This window comes from Macaca nemestrina, chromosome 1 (assembly GCF_043159975.1).
Source record: "Macaca nemestrina isolate mMacNem1 chromosome 1, mMacNem.hap1, whole genome shotgun sequence".
NCBI lineage: Eukaryota > Metazoa > Chordata > Mammalia > Primates > Cercopithecidae > Macaca > Macaca nemestrina.
This window is the reverse complement of record NC_092125.1, coordinates 189,381,509-189,409,488: the sequence shown is the minus strand read 5'-3', so window position 1 is coordinate 189,409,488 and position 27,980 is coordinate 189,381,509. Positions and strand designations below refer to the sequence as shown.

The following is a 27,980-nucleotide window of genomic DNA, read 5'->3' as shown; positions in this document are numbered from 1 at the left end:
TTTTTTTGTATTTTTTTTAATAGAGAGGAAGTTTTGCCATGTTGGCCAGGCTGGTCTCAAACTCCTGACCTCAGATGATCTGCCCACCTCAGCCTCCCAAAGTGCTGAGATTACAGGCATGAGCCACTGCACCTGGCCAAGAAAGTTTTTCATTTAAATTGATTAAAATTAAATAAAATTTAAAATGTGTTCTTCAGTCATACTAGCTATGTTTCAAGTGATATACTGCCACATGTGGCTAGTGGAAACTATGTTGGAAAACACAGGTCTAGCACACAAAATGCAATCTGTAATTCAGGACTATTTATTATATTTTCTTTCTATTTTTGACTATTCCTTCTCTATCTCGCAAATGTTGATATTTCTCAGTCCTAGGCTTTCTTCTCACCCTATGCCCTCTTCTTTGGCAATCTCATCCACTTTCATGCTTTAATTATCAATCACAGACCAATAACACTGCCAATGTTTTTTATTTCTTTGAGACAAGGTCTTGCACTCCAGGCTAGAGTGCAGTGGCACAATCATAGCTCACTGCAGCCTCAACCTCCTGGGCTCAAGGGATCCTTCTGCCTCAGCCTCCCAAGTAGCTAGGACTGCGAGCACGCATCACCAAGTCTGGCTAATTTTTTAATTTTTTTGTTGAGATGAGGTCTCACTATGTTGCTCAGGCTGGTCTTGAGCTCCTGGCCTCAAGTTATCCTCCCACCTCAGCCTCCCCAAGCACTGGGATTATAGGTATAAGCCACCATGCCTGGTCTTCAAATCTGCATCTCTTATCTAGGCTTCACCCCTAAGTCCCAGACCTATGTACTTAACTGCCTCCTCAATGTCTCAAAATCATCTTAACTCATATGCCCCACATTGACTTCACCTTCTTTTCCAATCCTGAAACTTCTCCTTCTCCCATTATCTCAGTCAACTCATTCCAGTTCAGTTGCTCAAATCATAAATCCCGGAGTCATCATGGTCTCCTCCTTCATCCTCAACCCTCACAACCAATCACCATTTCCTGTTTATTATACAATCAGTGCTACTATAATACTCGTTGAAAGAGCAAAGTTGTCCAATGCAACTGATGTATTGGGAACAATTTATAGTAACACAAATTTTACATTTGCTTATGTGCAATTTTGTTCACAAGAAACACTAGATAAACACAGGAAACTATACCTCACTGAACAGGGCTGGGTAGGAATATATAAAACACATACATGCACACATCTTAAACATCTACCAGTCACCTAGATCACTGCATGTTATGGACCACATTCATCTGGTTACAATTTTCCATCTGATTTCAGATGATCTTCTTCTACTACTTCACAATAACTCACAAGCTGCAACCCTTCTCATGCCCATTTCTATAAGCAAACTTTGGGGTTTTACAGAGTAAAGTACCGTATTTATTGTGGTATTTATGTATTTCTTAAGCATTAATGTATAAAACTATGCTACCATTTTTATTAGATTCCTATCTTTTATGTGTCACTAACTGAATTTTTATTGCATGACTTTCTCTAGCACAGTGATTTTCAGAAATCTATATATGTTGCATTATAGCAGAACCGACTATACCATTTAATACTCAAGAATTGGCCCATTTCTCTACATTTCCACTGCTATCAGTTCAATCCAAGTAATTACCATCTTTCACCTGGACCACAGAAACAGCCTAATTCTGTGGTTCTCAACCAAGGACAGTATTCCTCCACTCCCACCCTGGCCAGGCCACTAGAAATGTATACGGGGTGATATTTTTTATTATCACAATGACTCAGAGAGGGGCACTACTGGTATTCAATCAACAGGGGCTGGGGATGCTACAAGTTCAGCAATGTCACCCACACAATGATTTGTCCCACCCAAAAATGCCATAGCCCTATAAAGAAAAACCAGCAACTGGTCTCCTGTATCTGCTCTTAACTCCTTCTACACTACGGCCAGAGAGAACTTTCTTAGAATGCAAATCAGATGATACCCCTCTTATATTTAACACCCTTTAATAGCTTCCTCTTACCCTAAACATCAAGGTCAAAATCAAAGTGTGGTCTATAGGCTTCTGACTTCCTTCTAGCCTCATCTCATGCCACTCTCCTTTTGCCACCTTCACTACGTTTTAGGCATTCATTCACTCAACAAATAAGGATTAAACATCTGTGTGCCAGGAACTATTCAGAGTGATGGCGGTAGAGCAGTGAACAAGAGACACAAATTCTTTCTCCTCCTAGAACTTACATTCTAGTTTCATAAAGTTGCCAGGCTTCTCCTCACCTCAGTCTCTCGTCACACGCTACTTTGTGCTTAGTCAATTCCAACTCACTCTTCAGGTCTCAGCTTAGACATCCTTCCTCAGGGAACAATTCTCTGACCCTACCCTACTAAGTTAGTTCCTTCTTATATGATCCACGACTCTGAACTGTTTAGTGTTACTCAATGCAACTAAAATTATCTATTCAACATCTACCTTCTTATATCCCCAGGCCCTCACACAGTACCTGGCACACAGAAGGCATTCAGAATATTTATTGGCCAGGCACAGTGACTAATGCCTGCAATCCTAACACTTGGGGAGGCTGAAGAGGGCGGACTGTTTGAGCCCAGGAGTTTGAGACCAGCCTGGGCAACATGGCAAAACCCCATGTCTACAAAAAATACAAAAACTAGCTGGGCATAGTGATGGGCACCTGTAGTCCCAGCTACTTGGAAGGCTGAAGTGAGAGGATCATCTGAGCCCAGGAGGTCAAGGCTGCAGTGAGCCGTGTTTGTACTACTGCACTCTAGCCTGCGTGACAGAGTGAGACCCATCCCCCGTCTCACAAAAAAAATAAAAGAATATTCATTTACTGATGAAGATATATATATTTTATACATATGTCTGTTTACCTGTGTGCACATATCTTTATACCTTATGAATACATATGTATAAAAACCTTCATGTCTGGGTATGTCTCCAAATACTTCTGCAGGTGACTGCTTATATGAATATGTGCATATACATGAACGCATGTATGGATACAGACATGCAATCTGGAGTATACTCACTTGGGGTGTATGCATTCACATGCATATACATGTGTATATTTATGCATGTGCGTGCGTGTGTGTGTGTGTGTGTGTGTGTGTGTGTGTGTGTGTTTATTCTTCTGGCCCCTCAGTGACAGCTCTGATCTCCTGGAGGGAGCTGGGAGCAGGGCCCCAAGTCCTCTCTATGCTGACAGCTCAATAAGAATATAAGATCATTCAGTGACATTCCAAATGTCAGCAAACACAGGCCTGCTCCACTCTGCTACAGGGGAAGTAGGTGGCAGCGGGAGATGTGGAAACTTGGCCATTGAAAAGTGCCTATTTCCTGATGCAACCCACACCATTTCTGGAGAAGTAAGGGCAGCTGAAAGACATTTTGCCTCTTCTCAGATTAGAGGTCTTAGGAAACAGGCATGGTGAATTCATCCCCAGTTGCTCACTCACTAGGCAAGTCTCAGGTGACCAAGCAGACCAGGACCTTCCCCACCTTTCTCAAGGAGTAATGCTCTGCTGGGGGAGTGGAGGACGAGGAGAGAAGAAAGGGAAGGGAGAAACACAAAGTAAGATCAAGGACAGGAGAGGACCCTATAGAGAACCAGAGCCTGGGTCACACAGGGGACACAAGGCATGGAGTAAGGCTTTTACATAATATTCCTACAACCTTGACAATGACCTCTCTGGCTTTGCTTTTATCATTACTCTTTTTAAGCAGGAATCTTAGAGCAGCCTGCACCAAGTCACACAGCATAAAGGTCAGAAAGAGTACCATGCCCCTGGGCCTCCAGGACTCAGCAGCCTCTATGTCCTGAATGGCTGTTGGTAAGGACTGAGCTAAAGTCCAGAGTTAAGCCATCTCTCCTGTCGGGCCTTTAAGCACCCTTGCAATACAAAGTGGCTAGAGTACAGAGAGGAAGGGGTTAGACCCCTTGTTCTCCCAGACTTGCTCAGCTTACCTCACACAAGGAAATCACGAGGCTAACTAGGAACAGAGTCCTCAGTTTCCCCTTGTATCTATTCCCTTCCTCTTCAGGTCAGCACAGTCTGCAGGGAAACCAAGCTGAACAGACTCTGGGCAGCCTGCCTCTACCCCCACCCTTTGGGCCAGCAGCACCAAGGTGACCCTGCGTGGCAACGTTACAACATGGGTTGGCTGCTTTCCTGCCTTTCTGCCAAGGAACCTGGAGGCAGGGAGCTATCCATACACCAAAAAGTCTAGTGAACTTCACAGGGTAATTGTTCATGGTCAGCGCCTGCCTCGCCTGGCCGGGCCTTCACATTGCATTTGCTGAGGCCAGCAAGCAGCTCAGATGTGCTCTGACAGCCGGTATGCTATATTCCAGGGTCCATGCCTCGCCACACCCACACGCCTAGCCCCATCCACATGCCTAGCTCCGCCTTGGGGGACCTCTATGGAACTAGTCCTCAAAGATGAATCCGTCAGCCAGCAATTACTCACTGAGCACATACTCTATACCCAGCCCTGGCCTAGTCACCGGAGACACAGAGAGGAACCAGACTTCATCTCTGTGATCCAGATGGCCATGTGTGGAAGGAAATACACACGGATTCAATTTCAACTGAGATAAGTGATTTCCCAAGTGCCAAGGAACCTCAAGGCAAGAGACTGACTGCTGGGCTTCTCAGAAGTGATAACTGAGTTGAATCTTCCAGGGCAGGGAATATGTCGATGAAGATGACTGAGGGACATTTCAGACAGAAGGCAGGCCATAGGGCAAGGCCCAAAGCTAGGGCAGTGCCTAGCTTCTTCAGCATAAGAGGAGTAGTAAGCAGCAGTTGCCCAGTTTCGTGGGAGATCACCAGGAAAGGGGGGTAGGAGTCAAACTGCAAACAAGCCAAGTGCAAAGCACCTGTCCACCAGTGGAAAGCAAAGGACTTCACAAATGATGCCACAAAGTATGGAACTAAGTCCAAGGTCATTGTCAGTGTCGGACAAATACTTATAAAGCTTTCTCTTCCACTGCTACTCCACATGTTTGCTTAGCTCCAGCCCCCACACACACCAAAAGCATGCTGCCCTCCCTGCCGAGAAAGCATTCTCTTCTCCTCCTATCCATATCCCACCTTCCTTGAATGCCCAGGTCAAGACTCAAATCCTCGCCATACCTAGCCTCACCCCCCTTGACCTCTCTCTTCTCTAAGCACCCTGGGAGCCAATACCTTGACCCCTGGTGTGTTCTCTTTTCTCTGAGCTTCCTTTGACTGGTAGCATGAAGCTCCTGAGGCTGCTCCAGGACTGCTGCCCTTAGATCAGAATGATTTATGGAGGTGAGTCTCCCTAGTGCACTGGGCCTCCCAGAGCAAGGATCCCTCCAGAGCAGGGATACTCTGCTAGGAAAGTACAGTTTTCTAAGTGATTCGTTCTCTTCCAGGGCTCACTATCCTAGCCACACAGGGTCCTTGTCGGTCCATAGCCTCAGCATCAGCTCCCCAGATGTTTGATGCTACATGAGTTCCAGTCTCTGCCCTCATGTCCAAAGGGAACTGGACTCTAGATTCCATGGCTCTTCCTCACATGAACCAGGCTCTCCTGGAGCAAGGCAGGAACAAAGCCAACTTAAATGAACTCTGCCTCCCAACCAGAGTGATATATCAGGACCAGTCAGGAGGGTCAGAGGCCACATTCATGATAACAACAAAGGAGAATACTTTCCCAGAGGCTCAGCTAGTGCCACGTCTCTCCTATAGACAAGGCAGCTCTGCCCACAGACTCAGCTCTGAGCAAGAGCCCCCAAAAATCTCCTCAATTGGGACTTCTCTGCATGTCTGGGGGACACCAACTAGGGCAGTGTCATAATCTGCCCAGCTGCCTGGTCCCCAAGCAGCTCTCCACTGTCAGAAATAACCACATTTCAGTGCATATTAGCTAAGGAAAAGGAAGAGGTTAAGAAAAGAGAAGAACAAAAAGAAAAGGAAGGAGAACAGATAAAAGAAAGCAAAGGACAGGAGCTCTGAGGCACAAGAGCACCAGGGGAAGCACCCAATTGGGGCTCAGACACAGTACCTTTTTCAGATTAATCCACTGCTTGAAGTAATCCGCCACTGGCAAGCCCAAGTACTGGCACTGGCCTGGGAGCCTACAAAAAAAGGGAAGAGAGAACAAGTTGGGCGCATTCATGTCCCAGGTATGAAGTCTTAAGATAGGAAGTCCAACAGAGCCTATGAGACAAACAGACCTCAAAAGATCAATCCATTAGCCATGATTCCACCCCACCAAAGAAAGGGACCCCACCTCCAGCACCATGGACACCGGACTCCAGCTCTAGCCCTCAGATCCAAGTGTGAGAGCCCAAAAACTCTTTTCGAAATAACAGCAGCAGGCCACTATTTCCTAATGGCTTACAGTATGCCAAGCACCTTATATTTTCACATTTCATCTTCAATGCAATGCTGAGACATAGGTACTGTTGTCTACATTTTACAGACTAGAAAATGAGATTTAGAGAGGTTACCCAAGGTCCCACAGCTAAAACATGATAGTGCCAAGAACTGAACCCAGTTCTGTCTGACTCCAAAGCCTATGTTCTTTCTATGCACTGGTTTGTTGTTTTGCTACAGCAGAGAGGCAGACAGACAAGACAGGAGGAGAGAAAGGCAGAGCATATGATTTAGAGATAGATGAGCAGGGGTTTCAGCTCACATTTAAGCCTCTGGCTAGAGGTTTGTTTCAGATAGAGAAGAGGCCAGGCAGAAGGATAAGAAGAGGTCAGAATTTAAATCAAGGGTCTGTTCTTGTTTTTTTTCTTTAAATTAGAATTTATCAACTATCTCCCCCTCTAGTTGGTGATGCTGTTTTACTCAGACAAATCCACTCAATCAAACATGCATTGATGCTTAACGAGGGTCAGGAACTTACGAGTCAAAAAGTAAGATGTAACTCTTGCCCATAAAGGGCTCAGTTTGTTCAGAGGTACAGGCAATGAAAGAAAGACAAAAACAGCCTTAAGTTGGAGCGTGGGGGCATATGCAAGGATGGAGGAAGACAATACTGGAAATAGCAGCCAGGAAAGATCATAGTCTTATTCCTAAGAGAAGAGCTTTGTCACAGGCAATGGAGAGCCTCTGATGAGTTGTGATTTACCAAGACTGTTCTAGAGGCAGCAAAAATAATAGACTAAAAGAGCAGGGTAGGAGCCAGGAGAGAGAAACAGTAGTGGTAAAGGTGGTGATCAAGGAACAGACATTAAGATGTAAAGGAGGCCCCGGTGACTAAATAAAATGTGGGACCCAGTGAGAAAACAGTAGAGCTCTGCTTGCTAGCTTCATGCTGCTCACTAAGATGGATCCAAAGAAGGAAGCAGTGGCATGGAGAGCCTATGTGACATCTGGAGCAAGCCAGTATTTGATCAATTTTATTACGGTTTTTAAATGCTCTACCTGTAGCATACCCACTTTCTGCCCAAACTCGGGAGGAACTGCTCCCCTGCCCCATCTTTAGTATGCCACTAGAAGGAAGCATGAGGTTGGGAATGCAGTTGTAGATATATGCCTGACACACAATAAGCACTCGATGTCTGCTGAGTTTGAGGTGCCTAGGAGATACTTGGCAGTGAAATGGTGTCTCAGAGGCAACTGGATATCCAGTTTTGAAGAGAGGTCTGGAATAAAAATACAGATTGCCAAATCATTAATATCATTATTAATGTAATCATTCACATAACCTAAGTAAAATTAAAGCCAGGAGAGTAAATCAGATCACCTGGGAACAGTATAGAGTGAGGTGAGCAGAGGGCCCAGGCTAATGCCTTGCAAGTTTTATTAAGCTAAAATGAAACCAGGTTACCTCCATCAGACCATCATCACACACAAGGACCTCACTTCATGAAGCGGCCAGATCTAATTTTGGACTCGATTCTTAGAACATCCTTCCTTAAATACTAAAGTCTGTCTTCCTGTAACATCTACCCATGGGTCCAAAGTATGTCTTTAGAAAATACAGAGAAAAAGACTTCCATCTTTTCCTCACAGAACCCTTCCAAGATCTGAGAGTCTAGAAAGCTTCCATGAGAGTCCCCTTCTCCAACCCACATACCCTTATCAACTTTAAGAGTTCCTCAGGAGACAATATGCCATGAGTCAGGACTTACCCAACCTATCCCCATTTCCAAAGGGCAAGGCCCCAGACCTTTCTCAGAGTATTAGACACCTAAAGTCAGACATGCTCTTTTGACCTCACTTCACATTACCTGTGGTCAATCTAAACTGTGATAAAAGCGTGCTTCCCCTTTCTGGAATATATAGAACTGATTTTTGAGTTTGAAATGTAAGTCATTAGTGTCAACTGCCATAGAGTGGTCAAGCAAGATGACAGTTGGGAAAAACCCAATGGATTTAGTAACGAGAAGGTCACAAATAATCTTCGTGAAAGGGGGATCAGTGGGCTGAGTGTGGGAGGCGGAAGGCACCTGCAAAGTGTGGAAAGAGTGAGAGATAAGACAGTGGAGATTACAAGTGCAAAATCCTTTTCTAGGAAGTTTGGCTACAAGAATCCAGTTAAGATGACTGATTCCACTCCAGAAAGTTCAAGGCCGTCCAGCCTTCCCTCCATTACCCTTCAAATATTTGACAGATACTAATAGAAAATTGATCCCCTTGTTTCAGGCAGTGTATAGTAAGGATTTACTTTTATAAGACCCAAGATATCTCACCTGAAGAACAGGTTACTCTCAAACATCCAAGTGGCACAGTGACATTAACTACAACTGGTCAGTTTCCCGGAAGGGAAATTCTGGCTGAGGCCAAGATGATGAAGGGGTATCCAGACAGATGTGCCCATGTGGGATGAAGGACCAAGAACATGAGGAAATAAGGCAAGGTTTTTAAGGATGAAAGGTAGCCTTAGGAGCTAGAATGTGGTTGCCTAAAAAGCAGAACTGTAATCTGACAATAATTCTATTTCCTTCAATCTTTCTTTCATGTTCTTTATCCTTGGTATTTGTGAAAATCCTTGCTGAACTCAGCTATTTTAGAAAAATCACATTAAGGTCTATGAGTGAAGGGGGCCACCAGAAGCGGCAGAATCTACAAAGGGAATAAGTCAGGGGGACTGGCCAGCAAAAGGCAGGGAGCCTCAATCTTATTCTCCCCTAGCCAGCTGCAGCACTCTCTTTTAGTTGACACAGGCCAGCAGTCCTTTTGGCTCTGGCTAGCCCTGGGAGAAGAAGGGGCTCTCTCTTTAGCAGAATTTTAAGGGAAGACACAGCTGTAGACATTTCCACTGTCTAGGAAGGGTCTAGGTCAGTGGGATCATACCTATCCTTCTCAGAGGAAGACCTATCCCAGAGGGGCCACTCTGAGGACAGACCAGACTGTCAGGTTGGATACTCAGCCTGAGATATGGCTCAGCAGCAGTCCTGAGTGTCATTCTGAATTCCATGTCTGACTGATGCACATGGGGGTTAGGCACTATAACTCTCAGGGGCTCTAGCGACTTGCAGGTACACACGCAGTTTGCAGATTCACTCACAGGGATTCAGGTTGCTGAGTAGTCCTCTGGGTGGTCCTAGCCCTATGACTCCAAGACACAAGCCATACAAATGTAGCAGGGCCCAGCCCCATCTTCATGAGAGACATAGGACCAAATGCCAGAATTTGAGCTCGCAGGTGCCTCATGGGAAGACAGCTACATATCTCTATCACACACCCTACCCCAGCTTAGAGAGGATCAAGACAGAAAATCTGTGAGGAAGGTGGGTTACAGTGGTCATCATCCCTTACACAAAAGAGGAAACTGGGGCTCAGAGAAGAAAAGGATTTGCTCAAACAACAAGCCAAGGGTCGTACTAGAAATGGAACCCAAAGCGTCTGACTGCACAGGCATAAGCTGTATAGATACACTCAGGGTTCTCTACAGTCCCTGGGAAGGCAAAGCCTGGGGCCTTAGAGAAGCATGTAGCATAGTGGTCACTGCTCAAGGCCACGCCTGGGTTCAAGGTTCTTAAGCGCCTAAGGTCAGTGGGTATCAGTGGGTACATGGTTCCACCAAACTGTCAAAAAAAAAAAAAAAAAAAAGTGCCCCGGGGACAAAGGGTCTGAATGCTGTACATTCCTACCAGATCTTGATTCCAAGAAAACAGCCACTGGCAGTGGGCCCTGGACTAGCCTGCGGGCATGAATGTGCAGGCAGGTTTATGGTGCCCAGGTCTCCATGCAGCTGGATTCACTGGGCACAAAGCAACCCAACTGCCCAAACATCATCTGGTCATGCTTATTACTGCTGCCCAATGAAATTTTATGCACCGAGTCCACAGGTGTGATTTCCCCTTCTTTATGAGGCTGGAATGACATCACTGATGGCCAATAGAAAAGAGCCAATTATGTCCAGGCCATAAAAAGGAATGAGATTTTTTTCAACCAAATCAAAAGTTCCTTCAGTTTCATGAATGCAAGAGGCCTCTTTAAGGAAGGGTCCCCCAATCCTGCCTGTGGGCTCAAGGGACATGATTGCTTTCCAAAGACTACGGGTCTAAGGCCAGAAAGGTGGTCCACCCTTGGCATTTATCATGTGACCTGCTATCACCACATTAGCCCCTCAGGGTCACCAGAACAGATGAACAAACCCTACCCTCAGACCCTAGCCAGATCCTCTCTACTCCATCCAGGGGAAAATTAGAAGAGACAAGATACTCAAGTTCCTTTATTACTCCTTTTGAATAACAGAAAAGAAAGCAAAGAGCATTCTCCCCGCTTAGAAAGAAGAGAACAATATAGAGGAAACGGGGGTGTAAGAAACTGCCCCTCACCCCCATAAGCACACAGCACAAAGCAAAAGGAGCCAGCCTTCCCCACCCCACCCCTCATTCAGCTCTACCACCTGCAACTGAGCCACACTGGCTCGGCCCGAGACAGCCCTGATGGCAAACAGGTGTGGCTAGCCCGGCGCCAGCCAAGGCAGGGGAGTAGCTCATTAGGGGAACACCCCCATCGCTAATGGGTATGGCCACGGTGAAGCTATTGTGAGCAGGAGCTCAGCTTTGAAGATTAGGTGAGGCAGACGTGGGGGGAGAGCTGCTAGGCTGAGGCAAGGAAAGCTGCACATCCATGGAGGTCTGCCAGACAGACTGGCAGACAGGCCAACAGCTAGGACCAGCAAAAGAGCAGGCACCATGCTGGAAAAGGTGATGGACACTCTGCCTTCCATGCTTTCATCTCTTCAAGACTTAGGGGCAAACCCAACTCAGGGAGATGCATGTCATTCTCACTTTTAGCAAAAAATTGAAAAGGAAGGGGACCAGCAGACTCTGGAGGCCTCCTTGGCTCCTTTCTCCCTCTCAAGAAAGGCTGTGGTACCTGGATCTTGGAGTGATGTGGGCTGGCAGTCCTGGTGCCCGCCAGCTCCAGGACAGGCACATACTATTTGCCTGCAGGAGCAAACTACTGTATTCCATGTGATATGCAGAAATGACGGAGTGTGGAGAGGCTCTGTCTTCTTCAAAGTCATCATTGGACCATGGAGGCACAGAAGGCCCAGGTTTGGGGAGCAGTGGGCCAGTAGAAGCCCACCAACCAGCCAGCTGGAAGATCCTACCACAGGGATACCTGTGAGGGGTGGGTGGGCTTGCTTCTATGCAGAGTTGCCACACTTGCTCATTCCAATACACTCTCAAAGAATGCTGTCGCGAGCAACCCTGCAGCTCATAACTGCCACGATTTCCTATGCTTCTCTCCAAGTCTTGAGCCTTAGGAAAGGGCCCATTCCCACTGGATCCCAGTCAGGGAGTCCTATCTAGTCAGAGCCTCCACAGGCAGCACGATGTGAGTCTGTGTCCAGCACGTTCAGGCTACTCCAGCCGAGGCAGCACTTAGCTGGGGACACAGCTCTTTGTCTCTCCTGTTTCCATTCCCCCACCCAGAGGAGATAAACAGACCCTGGGTGATAAACGGCCCGCCTTTCACGATCACTTTTCCTCAAGTTGAGGAGAGTAGCTAGTGATGGATGGGCTGGAATTTGGTTATCAGGAAGGGCTGTCAGCCAGAGGTGCCTATCTCCTCCCCCACTACGCAGGGCATCATTACACTGTGGCATCGAGGTAAAATATGACCAAGGGGAGGGAAGGAAGAAAGAGGGGAAGGCTGAGCTTACACACGGAGCAAATTGAGCAACAATGAGAGCAGGCACGAGGCTGGGACGTTAGTTATCTGCCCGTGACACCTTTTATCTCTGCACAAATTGGTCCTTCCTCCCCCACCGCATCCTCTTATACAAACAGAGGCAGACACGATGTGTCACCACTGCAACAGCATAGCAATTTAACCCGAATTAGTGAGGGGGTCAAGCTAGGAAATAGGGGTTTCTCATTTCAACAGGTTCCTTAGTCTCAGCTCTGAACTACCACATTGAGCGAAGGAGGGTAGAGAGAAGGCAGACTCATAATTGAATTCACTCACTTGGCCACTGCTGATGTATAAAAAATTAATGCATGAGCCTCCTACTTATCAAAGCTGGTTAGTATCTATCTCACCTGCGAGATGCACCATGTCAGAAGACACAGCATAGGCCCGCCCCAGGCAGGCCTAGCACTCAGTGCCTTTAGCCAGGATAGGAATCAGCAAGAACAGGAAGAGAAAAGCACTGCCCAAGGACATCAGCCCCAAGACATAAACCCCTGCTAGAAGCCTACAGGACAAAGTGCTGTGGAGGGCTGGGGATACTATAGGAGCAGATCGCATCAAAGGTGGTCCTTGACAGTTCAAGAACACACTTCAGCCTACACAGAAAAAAGGCATCCTGGCTCCACCTCCAACAGAAGAGGTCCAGGTTGTTCTGTGAATAACCCCTCAGACAGACAGTCCCACACTGCTGCGCCTGAAACTGAGGATGCCAATGGCAGCACTGATGGCACTGACAAGGCAAAAGAACAGGGAGGAGAGGAGCCTAGCCTTTTCCCCAGTGACCTCGCCTACTGCAGGACCTGGAGTGACAGATGGAGAAGGCACCTTGGGATTCATTCTCCCCATCAAAGTCCCCTGACGGTGCGGCATGTGGCTCAACCCCTGCCCAGTACCACGGCTCCACTACACTAAGATAACTTGGTCAAATGACCACATGTCCTGGGGTAAGTGACTTCACCTCCATGCCCTGCTCTGTGAGGGTTAAAGGAGCCAACCAAGGGAAACATGCTTTACAAATAAAGCCTCATAGAAGGGATTCCAGCTATAAGGAGATCGATTAAGATCAAACCTGCAGCCGGGCGCGGTGGCTCAAGCCTGTAATCCCAGCACTTTGGGAGGCCGAGACGGGCGGATCACGAGGTCAGGAGATCGAGACCATCCTGGCTAACACGGTGAAACCCCGTCTCTACTAAAAATACAAAAAATTAGCCGGGCGTGTTGGCGGGCGCCTGTTGTCCCAACTACTCAGGAGGCTGAAGCAGGAGAATGGCAGGAACCCGGGAGGCGAAGCTTGCAGTGAGCTGAGATCGCGCCACTGCACTCCAGCCTGGGTGACAGAGCGAGACTCCGTCTCACAAAAAAAAAAAAAAAAAAAAAAAAAAAAGATCAAACCTGCAATGGCCTTTGGAGATGCTTCCAGGCCACCTGCATTGACAAGACAGTGCCTTGGTCAGGAAAAGGATACTGGAGAAGGCTTGCTGGGGGTGACAGGAAAAGGGAAAGTTCCAGAACCACTCTACAGCTGCAAAACGAATTCCAAGAAGCTTGGGCTGAGGGGAGGAGTTATGAGTAGAGGAAGCACCTTGGGACTCATTCTCCAAATCCAAAGATTCAGCACACAAATACCAAGGAACAAAAGCCAAGACCCCAGGCCAGACACAAAATGAGAGAGCTTTCTACCTCAACCAATCACTTCATATTCAGGAGTATCACTGAGACCCAGGACCCTCAGACAGAGGCTAATGGAACTTGATTTCTCTCTTGAGAGAGCTTCCAGGCCCACCTAGAAGATAACCATAGCAGACACAGAACGGTCACTGTAGGAGTGACTACTGAGAAGTGGCCATCTCACTTCTGCTGGTGGGAGGGGAATGTCGAGGGTACTCACAGACTCAGCTGCAATTCCCCAGGCTCAAGGAAGTGCGCAGGCGTGCACACATGCGATCCCTCCATTCTCCGCTGCCGGCCCACAGCCCTGGGGGGAATGCACTGCTGACTTATCAGCCCACTTTGCCCCCACACTTGCCCCCATCCTCTGGGACGGCTGCAGGTTATAATTCCAACCACAGGCTTCAGAAAGATGATACACTTGCTGGAGCCTGCGAAGGGTCAGGAGAGAGTACTGTTTGAAATACCAGCATGACAGCTGGCTCCTTGTCTGTCTCTTCCTCCCCAACCCCCTCCCCAAACTTGTCATGGTACAAGAAGTCTATAAGCAGCCCATCAGCTTTAAATATCAGTGTGCGTGAAGCAGGAGCACGAGAGCGAGGGAGCGGGAAGCCGACAGCGAGCGCCTCTGTCGCCACTGCCTGTCAGGGAACACTAATGAATTTCACCACCAGCAGCCAGGCTTCAGATGGGGGTGAGCTAGGGGCTGGGGGGTTTTCTAGGGAGAACTCTGGCAATATTAAAACATATTTTCCCAAAGCGCTGTTAATAAATGTCACTGCAGAGCTGAGAACTACGGCCTACCACCAGGACTTCAAGGGCAGAAAGGCATGGAGCAAGCCCCACTGTCCTCTCAAACACGGACGAGAGTGCAAGTATGAGGCTGGAGGCAGCCGGTTGAGCCCCACAGTGAGGCTGGGTGACCTTGGCAAGCCTCTCACTTCGTCTTGCCACCGTTACCCTCACTCATCTCATCAAGCCTTGGGATGCCTTGTTGAGAGGACTAGGATAAGAAGGAAAGGCCTGAGGCAGGGAGAGATGACCAGCTGTGCCTTCCTGGCCAGACTTACCACCCACCCCACCTCAACCAACTTCAGCTCACTCACTTCACAGTGAGGCCCCACAGCAAGGGGTTACAGGCCATGCTTCCAGACTCAGGTGAGGTGGGGTGAGAAACTCTGGCACCAGTCCTAACAGGAAGCTACATTTCCCCCACAGATGTCAGGAGCCAGAGCTCCTTATTATTTTACAGATAAAGAAATGGAGTGAGAGTGGGAATGTGACTTTCCCAAGACCCTACAACTAGAAAGCAGTAAAGCCAGGAATGGAAACCAGGTCTCGTCATTCTAAAAGCCCTGTTCTTTCCACAATGCCACACAGCTTCTTTGAGGCAGGGCTGATCACCTCACTGTCTCCTGTGTGTCCTCTACCCCCAGGCTCTGCCCTTCCCCTCCATTACCCCCTACTGGTACACATTCACCTCTGGCCTGGCATGGGCCACAGCTGCCATGTAGCACTGGGCTGGGCTCCAGGCCAGGGTGAACCCAGCTGGGCAGAGAAAGCCCTGGGAATGAGCCAGGCCATCACCTGGGAGTCTCTACAGCTCACAGGACATGGCTGCAGGCATAAGCCCTCCCTCGGGTGCCCTCTGCACAGCTCTGAGCAGGAGTGTCTGATCTGGCAGCGACCTGCTGTGCAGGGGGCAAATGACATTTAATTTCCTCTTGGTTTCCCTATAGTACAGACGAAAGGCCGTCACCTGCGTCTGGGTCTGGTGGCACAGCTGGAAGTGTTCCCAGACATGCTGCTCTGGAGAGTTCCCAACAGAAACCAGAACACAGGCGGTGCAGAGGGATGCCCCATGGTCCAGGTTGCTGGTGTTCCCAAGGAAAGCCAGCTTCAAATCCCTAGTGCCAAAGTTGCTCAAAGTCTCCAAAAGGCACTGTATATGCACATAGCGCCTCCCTGCTCCATGGCTCTTTAGCCTATCTGCCAACTATCTCTCATTTCTTCCCTATGGAGACCACATGAAGCATACAAGTGCCACAAACACCCGGTGGAACCATATGACAATCACCTCCCCAGTGCCACAAATAGTCCTTAAAATTCTATAACTTGTATTTCCCCAGCCCCTCTCTAGGGAAACAATAAGACAAGTGCCTCTCCAGTGTCCTTTCCACGGCAACTCATCAGGGAAAGGCACAGTGCCCCACCTGTCGTGACTGTAGAAGTGCTGGAATTGCCACCAGGGCCTGGCCTGAGCTCTCTTTCCCAGATGGAATGGCAGAAGCCCCAGTAGGGAGTGGGTATGGAGAGGAGGCTGAGCAAGTGGTGGGAGGTTTCCAGGACACTTTGGTCAGTGCCTCAGCTAATGAGCTATTCTCTTTTTGGTCAGGGAAACCAGGAGCTCCTTAGCAGATTGAGCTGTCTCTAAGACACCTTGCTCATCCCACTACAGTCTTCCCCTGGCCTGTGGCCATCTTGACCCTATGCCTGAGCTGCCATTGTGTGGCCTACGATGCCCTCTGGAGGCTCCGCAGAGAGGCATCCTCCTAGTGTTCAGGATCTGGGATGCAGTCTAACCTCCACTCTCAAATAGGTACTCAAGACACAGCTGTGCCCTTAACCCTCTAGCTGGTCTCCTCTGCCCTGATTCCAGCTCCCCTGACTCCTTCAAGAAGTATAGGCACTTGTCCTATACAGAGTAAGACTTCTAGATGGGCATTAGAATAAGCTAGTGATTTTTAAAGTATGTTCCATGGAGTCCTAGGGTTCTAAGGAGGAACATCAGGCTAATTCACGGACCTGGGGAAGAGGAGGAAGAATGGGAGAGGAAGAATGGGCTGGGCTTTTCCCCATCTTCAACCAGATCACGCTGGGCTTTAAAATTCCGTTCAAAAGAAAACAAAGTTTAGTGCTAAAAAAAAATACTACCATTCCATCTCTCTACAGTGCTCCTCTGGGTTCTCACAGCATTTCTTTTGTGCCTTTATTGTAGTGTCTTCATACTCTACCTTACTTACCCTATTATTAGGTATATGTGTACTGGTCTTTCTGTCCTGATCACTTGGCAGTCCCCATAGTCCCCAGCACAGTACTTACAGGGTCCAGAGCAGCTCTCAACAGGTGCTGACTTTAGGCTACTACAGGAATGCCAGCACTTCCGGGATATGCTGGGGTCAGCACCTTAAATGGCAATTTCCAACGGGATTCCTTGGGAGGGAAGAGCTGCAGTGGAGGGTAACTGGTATTTACTGAAAGGTCCTTGTGAAGATGTATAGCACATGCCACTCTTAAATCAATGAATGGGACACATCTGCTACCATGAGCAATCATCTAAATCAACTTCCAGGGGACCAAACAGACTTTTGCATTTGGCCAATCTTTGGGAAAAATGCAACAAATTTCAACAGGAAATACCACTCATTGGAAGCTTCCAAACCCTGTGTGTGGGACCATGGGAACACAGGATGACGTTCATCAGATGAGCATTCACGGGTGTGTCCCCTGGCTTCCTATAGCCTGTAGAGGAGTCACTAGTCCCGTGTTTCTGGTTATAGGACTGAGAATGGGCAAAGCCCCTTGGCCCCATCAACCAAGCCTACTGCCTGGGCCTCCTTCTCCAGCTAGGTTTAGGGAGGGGGCCAGGAAAGCAGGGGACTGTGCTCCTCCTAGCTAAAGCCACTTGTTAATAGGCCTTAGATTCCTTTATCCCTGGGGAAAGGAAGGTAGCAATGAGCTCTCTTCTCCACCCCCCTCCACCGTGCCTCCCAGCAGGGCCAGGGAGGACAGCCATTAGTGTGTGCCTCAGCAGACAATGGGGAGGAGAAGTCTCCAGAGCAAAGGACAACTGCAGCAATTAGAATGCAGGGAGGTTCAGAAGCTATTTAACTGGGTGACCCCTGAGGTCGCTGCATCTGACTCCCATCCCTGGATAAATATTGTATGAGAGGGGAGGGGGTGAGCGAGGGAGCCGGAATGCTGCTCCTCCTTCCACTCCTTTCCCCACCCCATGCGCTGCCTCCAGCCACATACACCAGGAACATTATTTACAGTCCTGACAGTCAGAACAATCACTCTGCTAACCAAGAGGGAATGGACAAAGTCGACTTACCAAAAATTGACTATGGCAATTGAAGAAGAAACCAGAGCTGAGCCAACACAGATGCAAGGCTCCCTCCACAATCTGGGTCCAGCCGAAGCAAACATTCTGTCACCCCAAAACCCCAAACTACTGGCAGGTGAGGCTGGTCTCAATGGCAGAGAGTAAATCAGAAAAATAGAGCATCCTTCCACCTTTCGGGGGCCCCACAGTGAAAAATTCCTGGCTCTCATCACTACCTAGGTGCTCCTTGGCAAAAATGGGAGTCCTAGCTACCTGCCCAGAGGAAGCCAAACCAGCTACATGCCACTTGTCCAGCTTGCCCCTTAGCTGACCTAGTCGGGTAAGGCCAAGAGCAAGAAAGTCAGATATCGCAGGAAGGGGTCAGGGTGGGGGAAGAAGAGAGTGTTTGAGAGCAGGCTGTGCCTCAGCCCCCACATGCACCGCTCCTCCAGTCCTGCTCTAATGCACCCTGACATGCCTCTGAAGACAGAGAGCTGTTTGCAGTCAGCACCGTGATTTGTTAGTAATTATTTCCATGGTGTCACATTGCTGTCACTCTGTTAACAAAGAGACAGGCTGCCTCGGGCTGCCTGCGAGAAAGAATCGCAGAGAAAAAGGCCTGTCAGGCTCCCGGGATTCTCTGGGCTGGCTGGCTTTCTTCCCCAAACCAACGTCCTCGCAAGCTTTGGAAGAAACAGTTTTACAGAACTATCAAGTCTGAGTTGTGTCACCCTTTAGCCAGGGACACTGAGAATTTATCCCACCCACTCACAGTTGCCCTTCCCAAAGCCCCACAAAGCTAAGCCCCCAGAGTCCACAAATCATTCAGGCATGGGCCACTATGCCAGTTGAAGCCTTGAGTTCCCTGGCCTTCAAATCCTAAGACCTCTGCTCCCTGACTCATCTTCTTCACTGGGGTGTTCACAGCCTCTCATGTGCTCTTAGAAACCTGACCAAAGAAACCTAATTCAGACCAAACAGAAGCAGACACCCTAATGGCATGGCTGGGGAATAAGAAGAATATGATGACAGGGTATCTTTGCCTCTTGCATCTGCCAGCCCCAGTTCAGGAGCATAGTGGCTCAGGTGCCAACACCCCTGTAGCCTTCATGTGCCTCTGCATCTGTGAAGAGACACTTGCGGAGCTGTCTCCGCATGTGACCTGTCTTTCCCAGTGCCTGGATCTGCACAGCATCTGCACTAGGAGAACTGGTGGTTTGCTTTAGCACAAAGTAATGTCTCCATTACCCTGGCTGGGAATTAGAGAACAGATTGGCAAGTGCTGACAAAACAGAGGTCACTCACCTTACAGGCATGGAAAGTTGGAGATTAATTCTCTCCTCTCACAGAGGGAATCAGACTCCAGGATAGTGGAAGGGAAGCACCAATACTGAGAAACCCTTTCACTGCCAAGCAGCAGCAGCTAATGTCACCTGTACCAATATCAGCAGAAAAGGCAGATAAAAGGCCACAAGCCCTAGAGAAGTCCTGCCAAGGTGGCAAGGCCCTCGCCATCTAGCTCCTGCAGAATCCCAAAGGACAGAAGAGCCTGGACAAGACTAAGATTCTTCAAGCATTAGATCCAAAAGGCAGACAGCTGCAAGCACTGGAATGCAAACTCCATGAAGGCAGGATGTTTGGGAAGTTTTCTTTCTATATTCACTGCTGTATCCTTAATACCTAGAGCAGTGCAGGGCACATAGCAGGTAGTCAACACATCTGCTGAAAGAATAAATAAATGAGTCAATACAGCTCAAAGGCCACTTCCACAGGGGCCCGTCTCTCCCTATCACAAGGCCTCAGAGAAGAGGGAGGCCAGTGTGGGTTCCAGAATAGACAGGGAAGACCACATGGCCAAAGGACTGGAATTAGGTTTGAAAGGGTGAGGGGGATTGGGACAAGCTGATGGACATAGGGAGATTTTCATATTAAATTGAAGATTCACATATTCATTCAGCAAACACACACTAAATAACTCAATAAAGTATAAGAGATGTTCCAACAAAAAAATAAAATGTAGTATAATACGAAGGAATACTACATAGAAATATAATAAAAAGCCTAAATTCTTTTTACATACAATGCACATGAATCTCCTATACATTATGTTATGCAAAAGAAGTCAGACACAGGTCGGGTGCGGTGTGTCTCATGCCTGTAATCTCAGCACTTTGGGAGGCCAAAGCAGGCAGATTGCTTGAGCTCAGGAGTTCGAGACCAGCCTGGGCAATGTGGCAAAACCCTGTCTCCACAAAAAAAATACAAAACCTAGCTGGGTGCAGTGCACGTGCCTATAGTCCCAGCTACTCGGAAGGTTGAGGTGAGAGGATGACTTGAGCCCAGGAGGTAGAGGTTGCAGTGAGCCAAAATCACACCACTGAACTCTAGCCTGGGTGAAAGAAGTCAGACACAAAAGAGGATGCCTTGCGTGACTCCGTTTATACGAAAGCCAAGATTAGGTAAAAACTAACCAAAACTAAAAGAAGTCAAAACGGTGGTTAGTTGGCAAGGGGAAGGCATCACTGACTGGGAAGAGCCACAAGGGAACTTTCTGGGATGATGAAAAAGGTTCTTGATCTTGAGCTAGGTGGTAGTTACCCAGGTGTATACTTGTATAAAAATATATTGAGCTATACACTTCACATTTGTATATTTATGCATCTGCACCTATTTTATACCTCAATTTTTTTTTTAAGAGACAGGGGCTTACTCTGCTGTCCAGGCTGGAGTACAGTGGCACAATCATAGCTCAATGCAGCCTCAAACTCCTGGGATCAAGCAATCCTCCAGCCTCAGCCTCCTGAGTAGCTAGGATTATAGGCATGTGCCACCACACCAGGTTATACATATATATATATATATATATATATATATATATATATATATATATATATATTCTAATAGAGACGGGGCCATGCTACCCCAGGCTGGCCTCAAACTCCTGGCCTCAACAATCCCGCTTCAGCCTCCCAAAGCACTGGGATTCCAGGTGTAGGCCACTGTGCCAGGCCTTAATTTTCTTTAAAGACCCCAAAACAAGCTGATGCTCAAAAAGTGCTTTTAAAAAAACATAGATCTAAACAATATCTCATACAAAGGAAAATATTTTCCAGGAGCACCAGTGGTTCCTTCTTGGAGCTTGGGAAAAAAAGTCCTCCAGCCTTCACTCTCTATCTGACAGAGGTCAGAAAGGCCCAAGCAAATGGCCAAGGCCTAGGAAGCTGAAAAACGTTCAAAATACAAAAGAGTAGAGCCCAGGTCCCCCACCTAGGAGGTTGTGACCTGGTGGGAGGCTGCATGGAACCTCTATTCCATGCCAGGTAAGCTATAGGAAAGCAGAGAGAGGTCATACAGTGCAGCCAGGTGTCCAGCTGGTTCTGAGGCCCTCTGAAGCAGCCTGGATTCTGCCACAGAGCACAGAACCAGAATTCCAAAGACTGCCCTGAAGAGCCACCAACATAGGATCCAATTTGTCTTCCTGACAAACCAGGCAGAGACTGGCTGAGTTAGCCCAACTCTGGGCTAAGGTGAAAGTCTCAGAACATATAGCCCCTCCAGCCAGCAAGGAGGAGGTGACAAGACTCTCATCTATGGTCAAGGGGAGAGCCTCATATCAAATCCAGGGCCAGAACCAAGGCAGCAACACTCACTTCTGGACCAGTTAAGCAGTAAAGAACCACTCAGTTATCAACTCAGGCCAAAGCATGAGGCTCCTACTGCCTTGAACATCTTGAAGCCTGATCAGTCATTAAGCAAGTATCTTTATCTTTTATCAGCGTTTTCACTGAGCAGAATTTCCATTCCAGGGGTTCCTATAATCAGTACAATGATTTAGATCCTCTGACACCTTCCTAGGGGGTGAGGAAATGAGGCTGCCACTGGGGTTCCACCCTACAGCCTAGAAGTACCCAGAAAGTAAAACGCCAGAGGCCCTGTCTGCCACATAGGGGCTGTGCTTGTTGACCAGACAGCAGAGCTTCTCTTCCAGCCCCCACTGAGGCACAAAGTCCTTCCAGAGCAGAGCAACTATCCCAAACTCAGGCTCCGAAGGAAGGACACGGGGTGAGATGCCTGTTGACTTGCAGCTCCAGGATCACATGGATAAGTGTGAAGGGAGCTAAGGTTGGGAACCAGAAGAGATGCTTTGGCTCCAAAGAAACCTGCTCCTACCCTCAGGCCTGCATCTAGGAAATGGTTAATCCCCAGCCAAGCCCACCATCAGGAGCCCCTTTAGTGCCAGTTCTGGGCCCGGGGACATGCGCAGGAGGGGGCTTTCACGTTTGTGAGTAGGCTAGCCCCAGGGGCATCAGGCAGAGGCGGAGCACCAAGAACTCTCAGCCCAAGGAGCTGTCAGGCTAACGAGGCTACCCCACCACCACTCCATCTGAGCGTGGCAAACTGCACCGCACGACTGGCTTCAGGTGGCTCTTCTTTAATTAATGGCATCCCGGGCTCTGCAGGGAGCTTCACCCCACAATGAATGGCCCTCTCTCATTAGAGGCAAGCCTGCCATGATGTATTCAGGGTGAGGGCCAGGATTCATTTCCCTGTCTGTGGGTTGGGGATGTGAGGGAGGGGAGAGGCAGCAGGGAGAGATTTATATCGAGTGACTTGGATTAGCTGCAGCTGAAACATGACCCCATCAACTCACGCTGCCTTCTTGGGGCTAACCTGGTGCACCTCTGCTGACGAGAGGGCTCCAGGGAAACTGAAGGGAGGGCAGAAGGTCTGGTTCCCATTCTCTCTGAGCTCAGACTATAACTCTAAGTCCCAGAATTCCTATACAATCTTCAGAACCTCCACCCGTGCCCCCACTGTGCACTGGGAGCCTGGGCTGATTCTGAGCCGACCTTACCCATCAAGAGACTTTTTATGGCCAGGAAGCTGACCCACTGCCCTCATGCCCACAGGACTGAGACCCTGACTACGGCCTCAGTTGACTCTTCTGCTTTGGCAGAAGGCAATACCCTCATTCCTTACCTCACAGAAGGAGGCCATGACATAGTTTGCCCCCATAACTGCCACCTGGATAGGACCCAAATATGTTCCGCCACAGGGCATCTCAGACCTCAGGCCACCCTGCACTAGGGAAAAGGCTCCAGTCTGACACAAAAACATGCCATCAGTCATTACCTCACTATGATGATCCATCACGATGAACCCAACCTCCAGGGTGGGGAGGCTCTGGGCACACTAGTCTCCTTCCCTCCACTGCCCTGACCCACCCACTCCAATGGCTGAGCAGGGGAATTGGTGCCCTTCTAGGCAAAAAAAAAAAAAAAAAAACTGGGGCCTTTGGTTATCCAAGTTTCAAATGCACTTCTTACAGACTTGGAAAGAAAGTCACCCTGCACTGTGCTAGCCACATAGGTGGTTGTAGGCCTAGGAGCTAGGTTGATTCAGACTGGTAGCAAACAGCACACAGTCCTACAAATTCCTCATGCAAATATCACTAAACTTGACTTTCAACTTTGCTTGTGCTTGGAAGAAAAATACTTCAGAACCTGCCCTCTTTCCATTCTCGGCCCCCTTAGAATGTCCAATTCACTAAGAGAGCTGGAGAGTGGGCTTTCACCTGTCCCTGTCAGCCAATCAGAAGGCTGCCTGGCAGGCCTGCTGTGTCCCTAGGAAGGCCAGGCAATGCCTATCATCTGCACGCATTCACTTCATGTAATCCATGCTTCTTCCTGGCCCTTGTGGAGGAGCATTTATATCTCTTTCCTTCCCTACTCAGAAAGAGATGTAGCTCAGTTCCGCTTTGCTAAGCCCTATTTGGCAATATGTCTAAACACATGCAAACTTAATTAGCTCAGGAGGGGAGCCCAAGAGCTTGCAAGGACAGATAAAAGTAATGGGAAATGAGACAAGTCAAGGCTGGCAGGGAGTTCTTACTCAAGCCCCTTCCCCCAGCAGGCTGCTAATCAAAGGTGATGCAGTTCAGTGCTGATACCAACTGGCACACCTGTGGGCAAGGGGCAAGGCTCTTGTGAGCCTGGTGACACGGTGCGATGCCCCATGTGCTTCCAAACATAAATACAGAATAGAGGTGTCCAAAGTGATGCTGGCTGAGGTTTCCTTAAAACAGATTTGAAGATTCATTAACTTGTAACCCTTCGAGGAGACTCTCAGGCAGCCCCAAATCATACCCACCACATCTCCTGGCCAACTAGGCTCCCATATCAAATGAACTTAACAGTCCAACCCCTACCAATACCAAATGAGGAACCAACAGCCTAGGGTGTCAGAAAACATCCCGAGGCTCTGCCACTCGGTGCGAACAAAGGAGAGGAGGAGGGTATTCCCACCGTGTATCACCAAACCACAGCCATGGAGGAGGATGGACAGACAGGACGTTCATTAAACACATGGTTCTAGAGTCAGAATGCCCAGGTTCAAAGCCCTGCCCTGCCACAAACAGGTTATGTGTCCTTGACAAATTACTTACCTCTCTAGGTGTCAGTTTCCTCATCTGTTAAAAAAGGGTTATAAAATGAACTTATTCCACAGAACTGTGGTAAGGACTAAATGACATCATATGAGTAAACAGCACAACAGGGCTCCTGGTAAATAATAAGTGCTCAATAAACAGTGTCTCTCTTTATTCTCTGATGTTCACTTTTCCAGGAGTCCCAACCCTCTGTTTCGGAGGCACAAATCTCTCAGAGAAAGCATTTTGCACTGCTCCTGGGACCAAGTTCCTCCTCCCTGGCCTAAGCCTGTGGGTTATCTCACCCAGTACCCACCATGGAGGGCCCAACACACAGTGGCAGTGAGGAAATCCAGGGCTTCCTGACATTAGCAGCATAATTCTCTAACCCTTAACATTCAGGCTGGTGTAGCAAGGCCTAAGAATTGCTCCTCTAGTCCATTTGTCCTGTACACTGGCAATGAATGCTTCCTGAATCTACCTACTAACAGTCCTCTGTCATTCTTCCTGAGCAGAGATTCCACAGGAACATTCCATTACTTAGTTGTCACTTATTCAACAATTATTTATTGAACAACTACTACATGTCAAGCCTTGTCCTTGTCCTAGGGTTACAACAGTGCTCACAATGTAGTGCAAGAGACAGACAAGTAAAGGCAGCCACAGCACCATTTTATGTATTAATGTGTACATGTGCTCCAGGAAAACAAAGGAAGGCACCTAGAGAAAGAAGAGGGATCACCAGGAACCGGCCAGCTTGTGCATGTGGCTGGTGGGGAGGGGTGCAGGGGTGGCACACAGAATATTGAGAAGTGAGGCTAAAGATGTAAGCAAGAACCTTGAAAGTCCCAATAAATGGTGTGGACTTTACCCTTGAGGGCAAGGGCAAACCTTGAAGGGTATTAAGCCAAGGGGTGACATAATCTGCTGCAATTAGGAGAATGGAATAGAAGCAGCAAAACTGGAGTCAAAAGGGACTAGTTAGAAGACTTTTGTAGCAATCCAAGAAGAATATGATCATCTTGACTGGGCAGGGCAGTAGGGATGGGAAGAAAGGAATAAATCTGAGAACCTCTGGGAGGCAGAATCAACAGGATTTGGCAATTAACTGGTGTGGATAGAGAAGGGATAATTTTCAGATTTCCAACAGAACAACTCAGTAGATGGTGCCAGTCATTATTTGAGGGAATGATGGAGGACAGGGTGTGAGGAGAAAGATAAACATCTGAGCTTGAAGGGGCCTGTGGACAACTAGGTGGACATGTAGAGTAGGTAGCTGGATATGCAGGTGTGGCGTTTAGGTGGCAGATTAAGCCGATTTCTTTTCTCCAGTTGGAGAAAAAGATTAGAAGACATCAGCATACAGAGGATAGTTGAAGCTATGGCAAAAGATGAGATCACTGATAAGTGTGAATGTGTAGAATAAACAGAAAAGACAACCAGGATAGAAATCAAAGGAACACCACTATTTAAGAAACACCAACATGAAAAAAAGGAAGAAAAGAAGTATTAATATCTACCCAAGTGACTGAGGAGGAGAAGCCAGAGAAACAGAAAACATAACAAAAGTACAGATAAAGATGATTTCAAGAAGATTGCAGTAGTCAGCTGTTGAGCAATGCCAAGAGGACCCAGCCCAACCCGCAGCAAGCATGTCACTAGGCCCCCTTCTAGCCATCTTCTACATCCCCACAGGACAGTCACGACCCCACAGTGCTCACCCAGGTGTGTGGTTCCATCATGGCACCTTTCACTCCAGGTAACAGCAGTCTCTTCAGTGGTCTTGACCGCTTGACAGCAGCCTCGAGGAAACCTCAGTAGCCCCTGCTGAGTGCATGCTCCCCATCTCCAACAGTGACAGTGTAATCTGGGCAAGTATCTTTCCATCTCCAGACCTCCTAAAACCTGAAGTGAACTCCAGGTCCACACCAGTAGAGCACAGCCAGAATGTAGTATGCACACCCCAGCAAGAAGGCAGGGGGGAAAAAGGAAGTCAAATGCCTGCATTTATGTGTTCAACCTCCCTTCTCCCTCCAGGGGGAGGAAAACTTCCTGCTCCAAAACTGAGGCTGAGCCTAAGTGAGGGTCTTCTCACCAGACTCTGAGCAGGCCCCTGGCCCCTATTCCACCAGAGAATAGCATCTGATTCTCCTACCCTCTCTAAAGGGGACTCTTCCTAGACTGCACTAAGGGCCAGGGCCTCCCTCAGGTCAGCTCTTTCCCTCCAGTCTTTCCCTCTTCTCAATCTTCCTTCTTCTCAGACTCAGGGCCCACTGGGAAAGCCTCTAGTCTAGCTTCTCAGCCATGCTGTGCTGTTTGGCTGGTGAACCTGGATCTTCAAGCTACAGGCTAAAATCTAAGTTCCTCAAGTGGGTGCCTGTGCAGGTGTCCCTCCTCAGTCTATACCAGCGCTAACCCCACCACAATAACAAAGATGGAGCCCTCTGAAAGAGGCACTTTCTACCTGGGTAAGCAGAGAAACACCACCAAACCCTATGGGAAGCTTCAAGAAACACCAAGCAAGGTGAAGAAAAAGTAGGGCAGGCAGGGAAGGCAAGCTGACCAAGAGCCAGACCCGCAACAAGTGGTGTTTCTTCAAAAACATTGAGAGGAAAATTAAACCCACACCACTAATAACAACTCACCTTAGCAGGGTCTGTGACTACACACCAAAGCCCACGTACACCTGGAGAATCAACTCATCTGGCTTTGACAAAAGATGGACATAAAATGATTTGTCAGGATGGGAGCAGATATCTTTTCTCCAGTGGGATTTATGCTGCCACTTCAGTTCCCATTTCTCAGTGCCCCACTTATCAGCCCCTTTCCAACAAAAGTGATGTGAAGCTGCTGGGGAGAGAAGGGGAGGAGGAGGTAAGGACAGCAATGAGAAGGAACTATGGCTTCCGGAAACTAGAGTGTGAAATGAAAATGTTTGCTGAATTCCTAAGACTTAGTTAAATCTGAAAACGGATGTCAAAATAAGAAGTAAGCCACAGACTAACAAGTTGTGAGTGTCAATTTAACACCACCCTTGTCAGGCTCATCTGCAGCCTTTACCGGGCGCATAAAAAGGTGATGGCTCTGACGAGAGCCATATGACGAGCCTCTGCCAAGAGGTTCCAGGAACACCGATTAGCTGTGCGCTGTCACGCAGCACTACTTAGGTTTCCTCTCCGGCTGTTTTTATTTTGTTACACATTTAATTAAGAGCCTTCCCAGCAGTTATGCAGAGACCTGTTCATAAGAGGCAGCCACAGAGCTCCCTCCCCCAAGCCCTGCCACCTGCTTCCTTTCTGAAAACCCTTTTCTGAAGCTTCACCAGCCTTCCCAGTCCAAACCCAAACCAGACAACCAAGTCTGCCCTACCCATCTCTTTTGGAAACTACACGGTCTTAGAATTCAATTCTGTCTAGCTACATGTCTTTAGCTCTCCGAGCCACAGGGGTTTTTGGTTTGTTTCATCTATAAAAGAAAGACAATACCACCACCCACCAGAGATGGTAGTCAGGAGGTGTGGATGCGGCAAGGTATGCGCTCATTAAAACTTGGCTTCCTTTCATATACGGTTGGGTTCCACAACCCAGTCTCTCTTCTTGATGATATCATTTTTCAGGAAGAGGCAGG

At 48.1% G+C, this 27,980-nt stretch overlaps 1 protein-coding gene across 15 annotated transcripts in view; it reads right to left on the bottom strand.

The window, feature by feature from the left end:
* Window positions 1-27,980, bottom strand: part of LOC105494913 (ERI1 exoribonuclease family member 3) — a 134,472-nt gene that overhangs the window by 57,611 nt on the left and 48,881 nt on the right. For 14 of the 15 annotated variants that reach the window (XM_011763928.3, XM_011763925.3, XM_011763931.3 and 11 more), the window contains one exon: window positions 6,047-6,119. The exons of the other annotated variant lie outside the window; for it this stretch is intronic. In XM_011763928.3, the coding sequence (XP_011762230.1) occupies window positions 6,047-6,119 (73 nt within the window). The remainder of the gene's footprint in view (window positions 1-6,046; window positions 6,120-27,980) is intronic. 15 annotated transcript variants of the gene reach the window in all.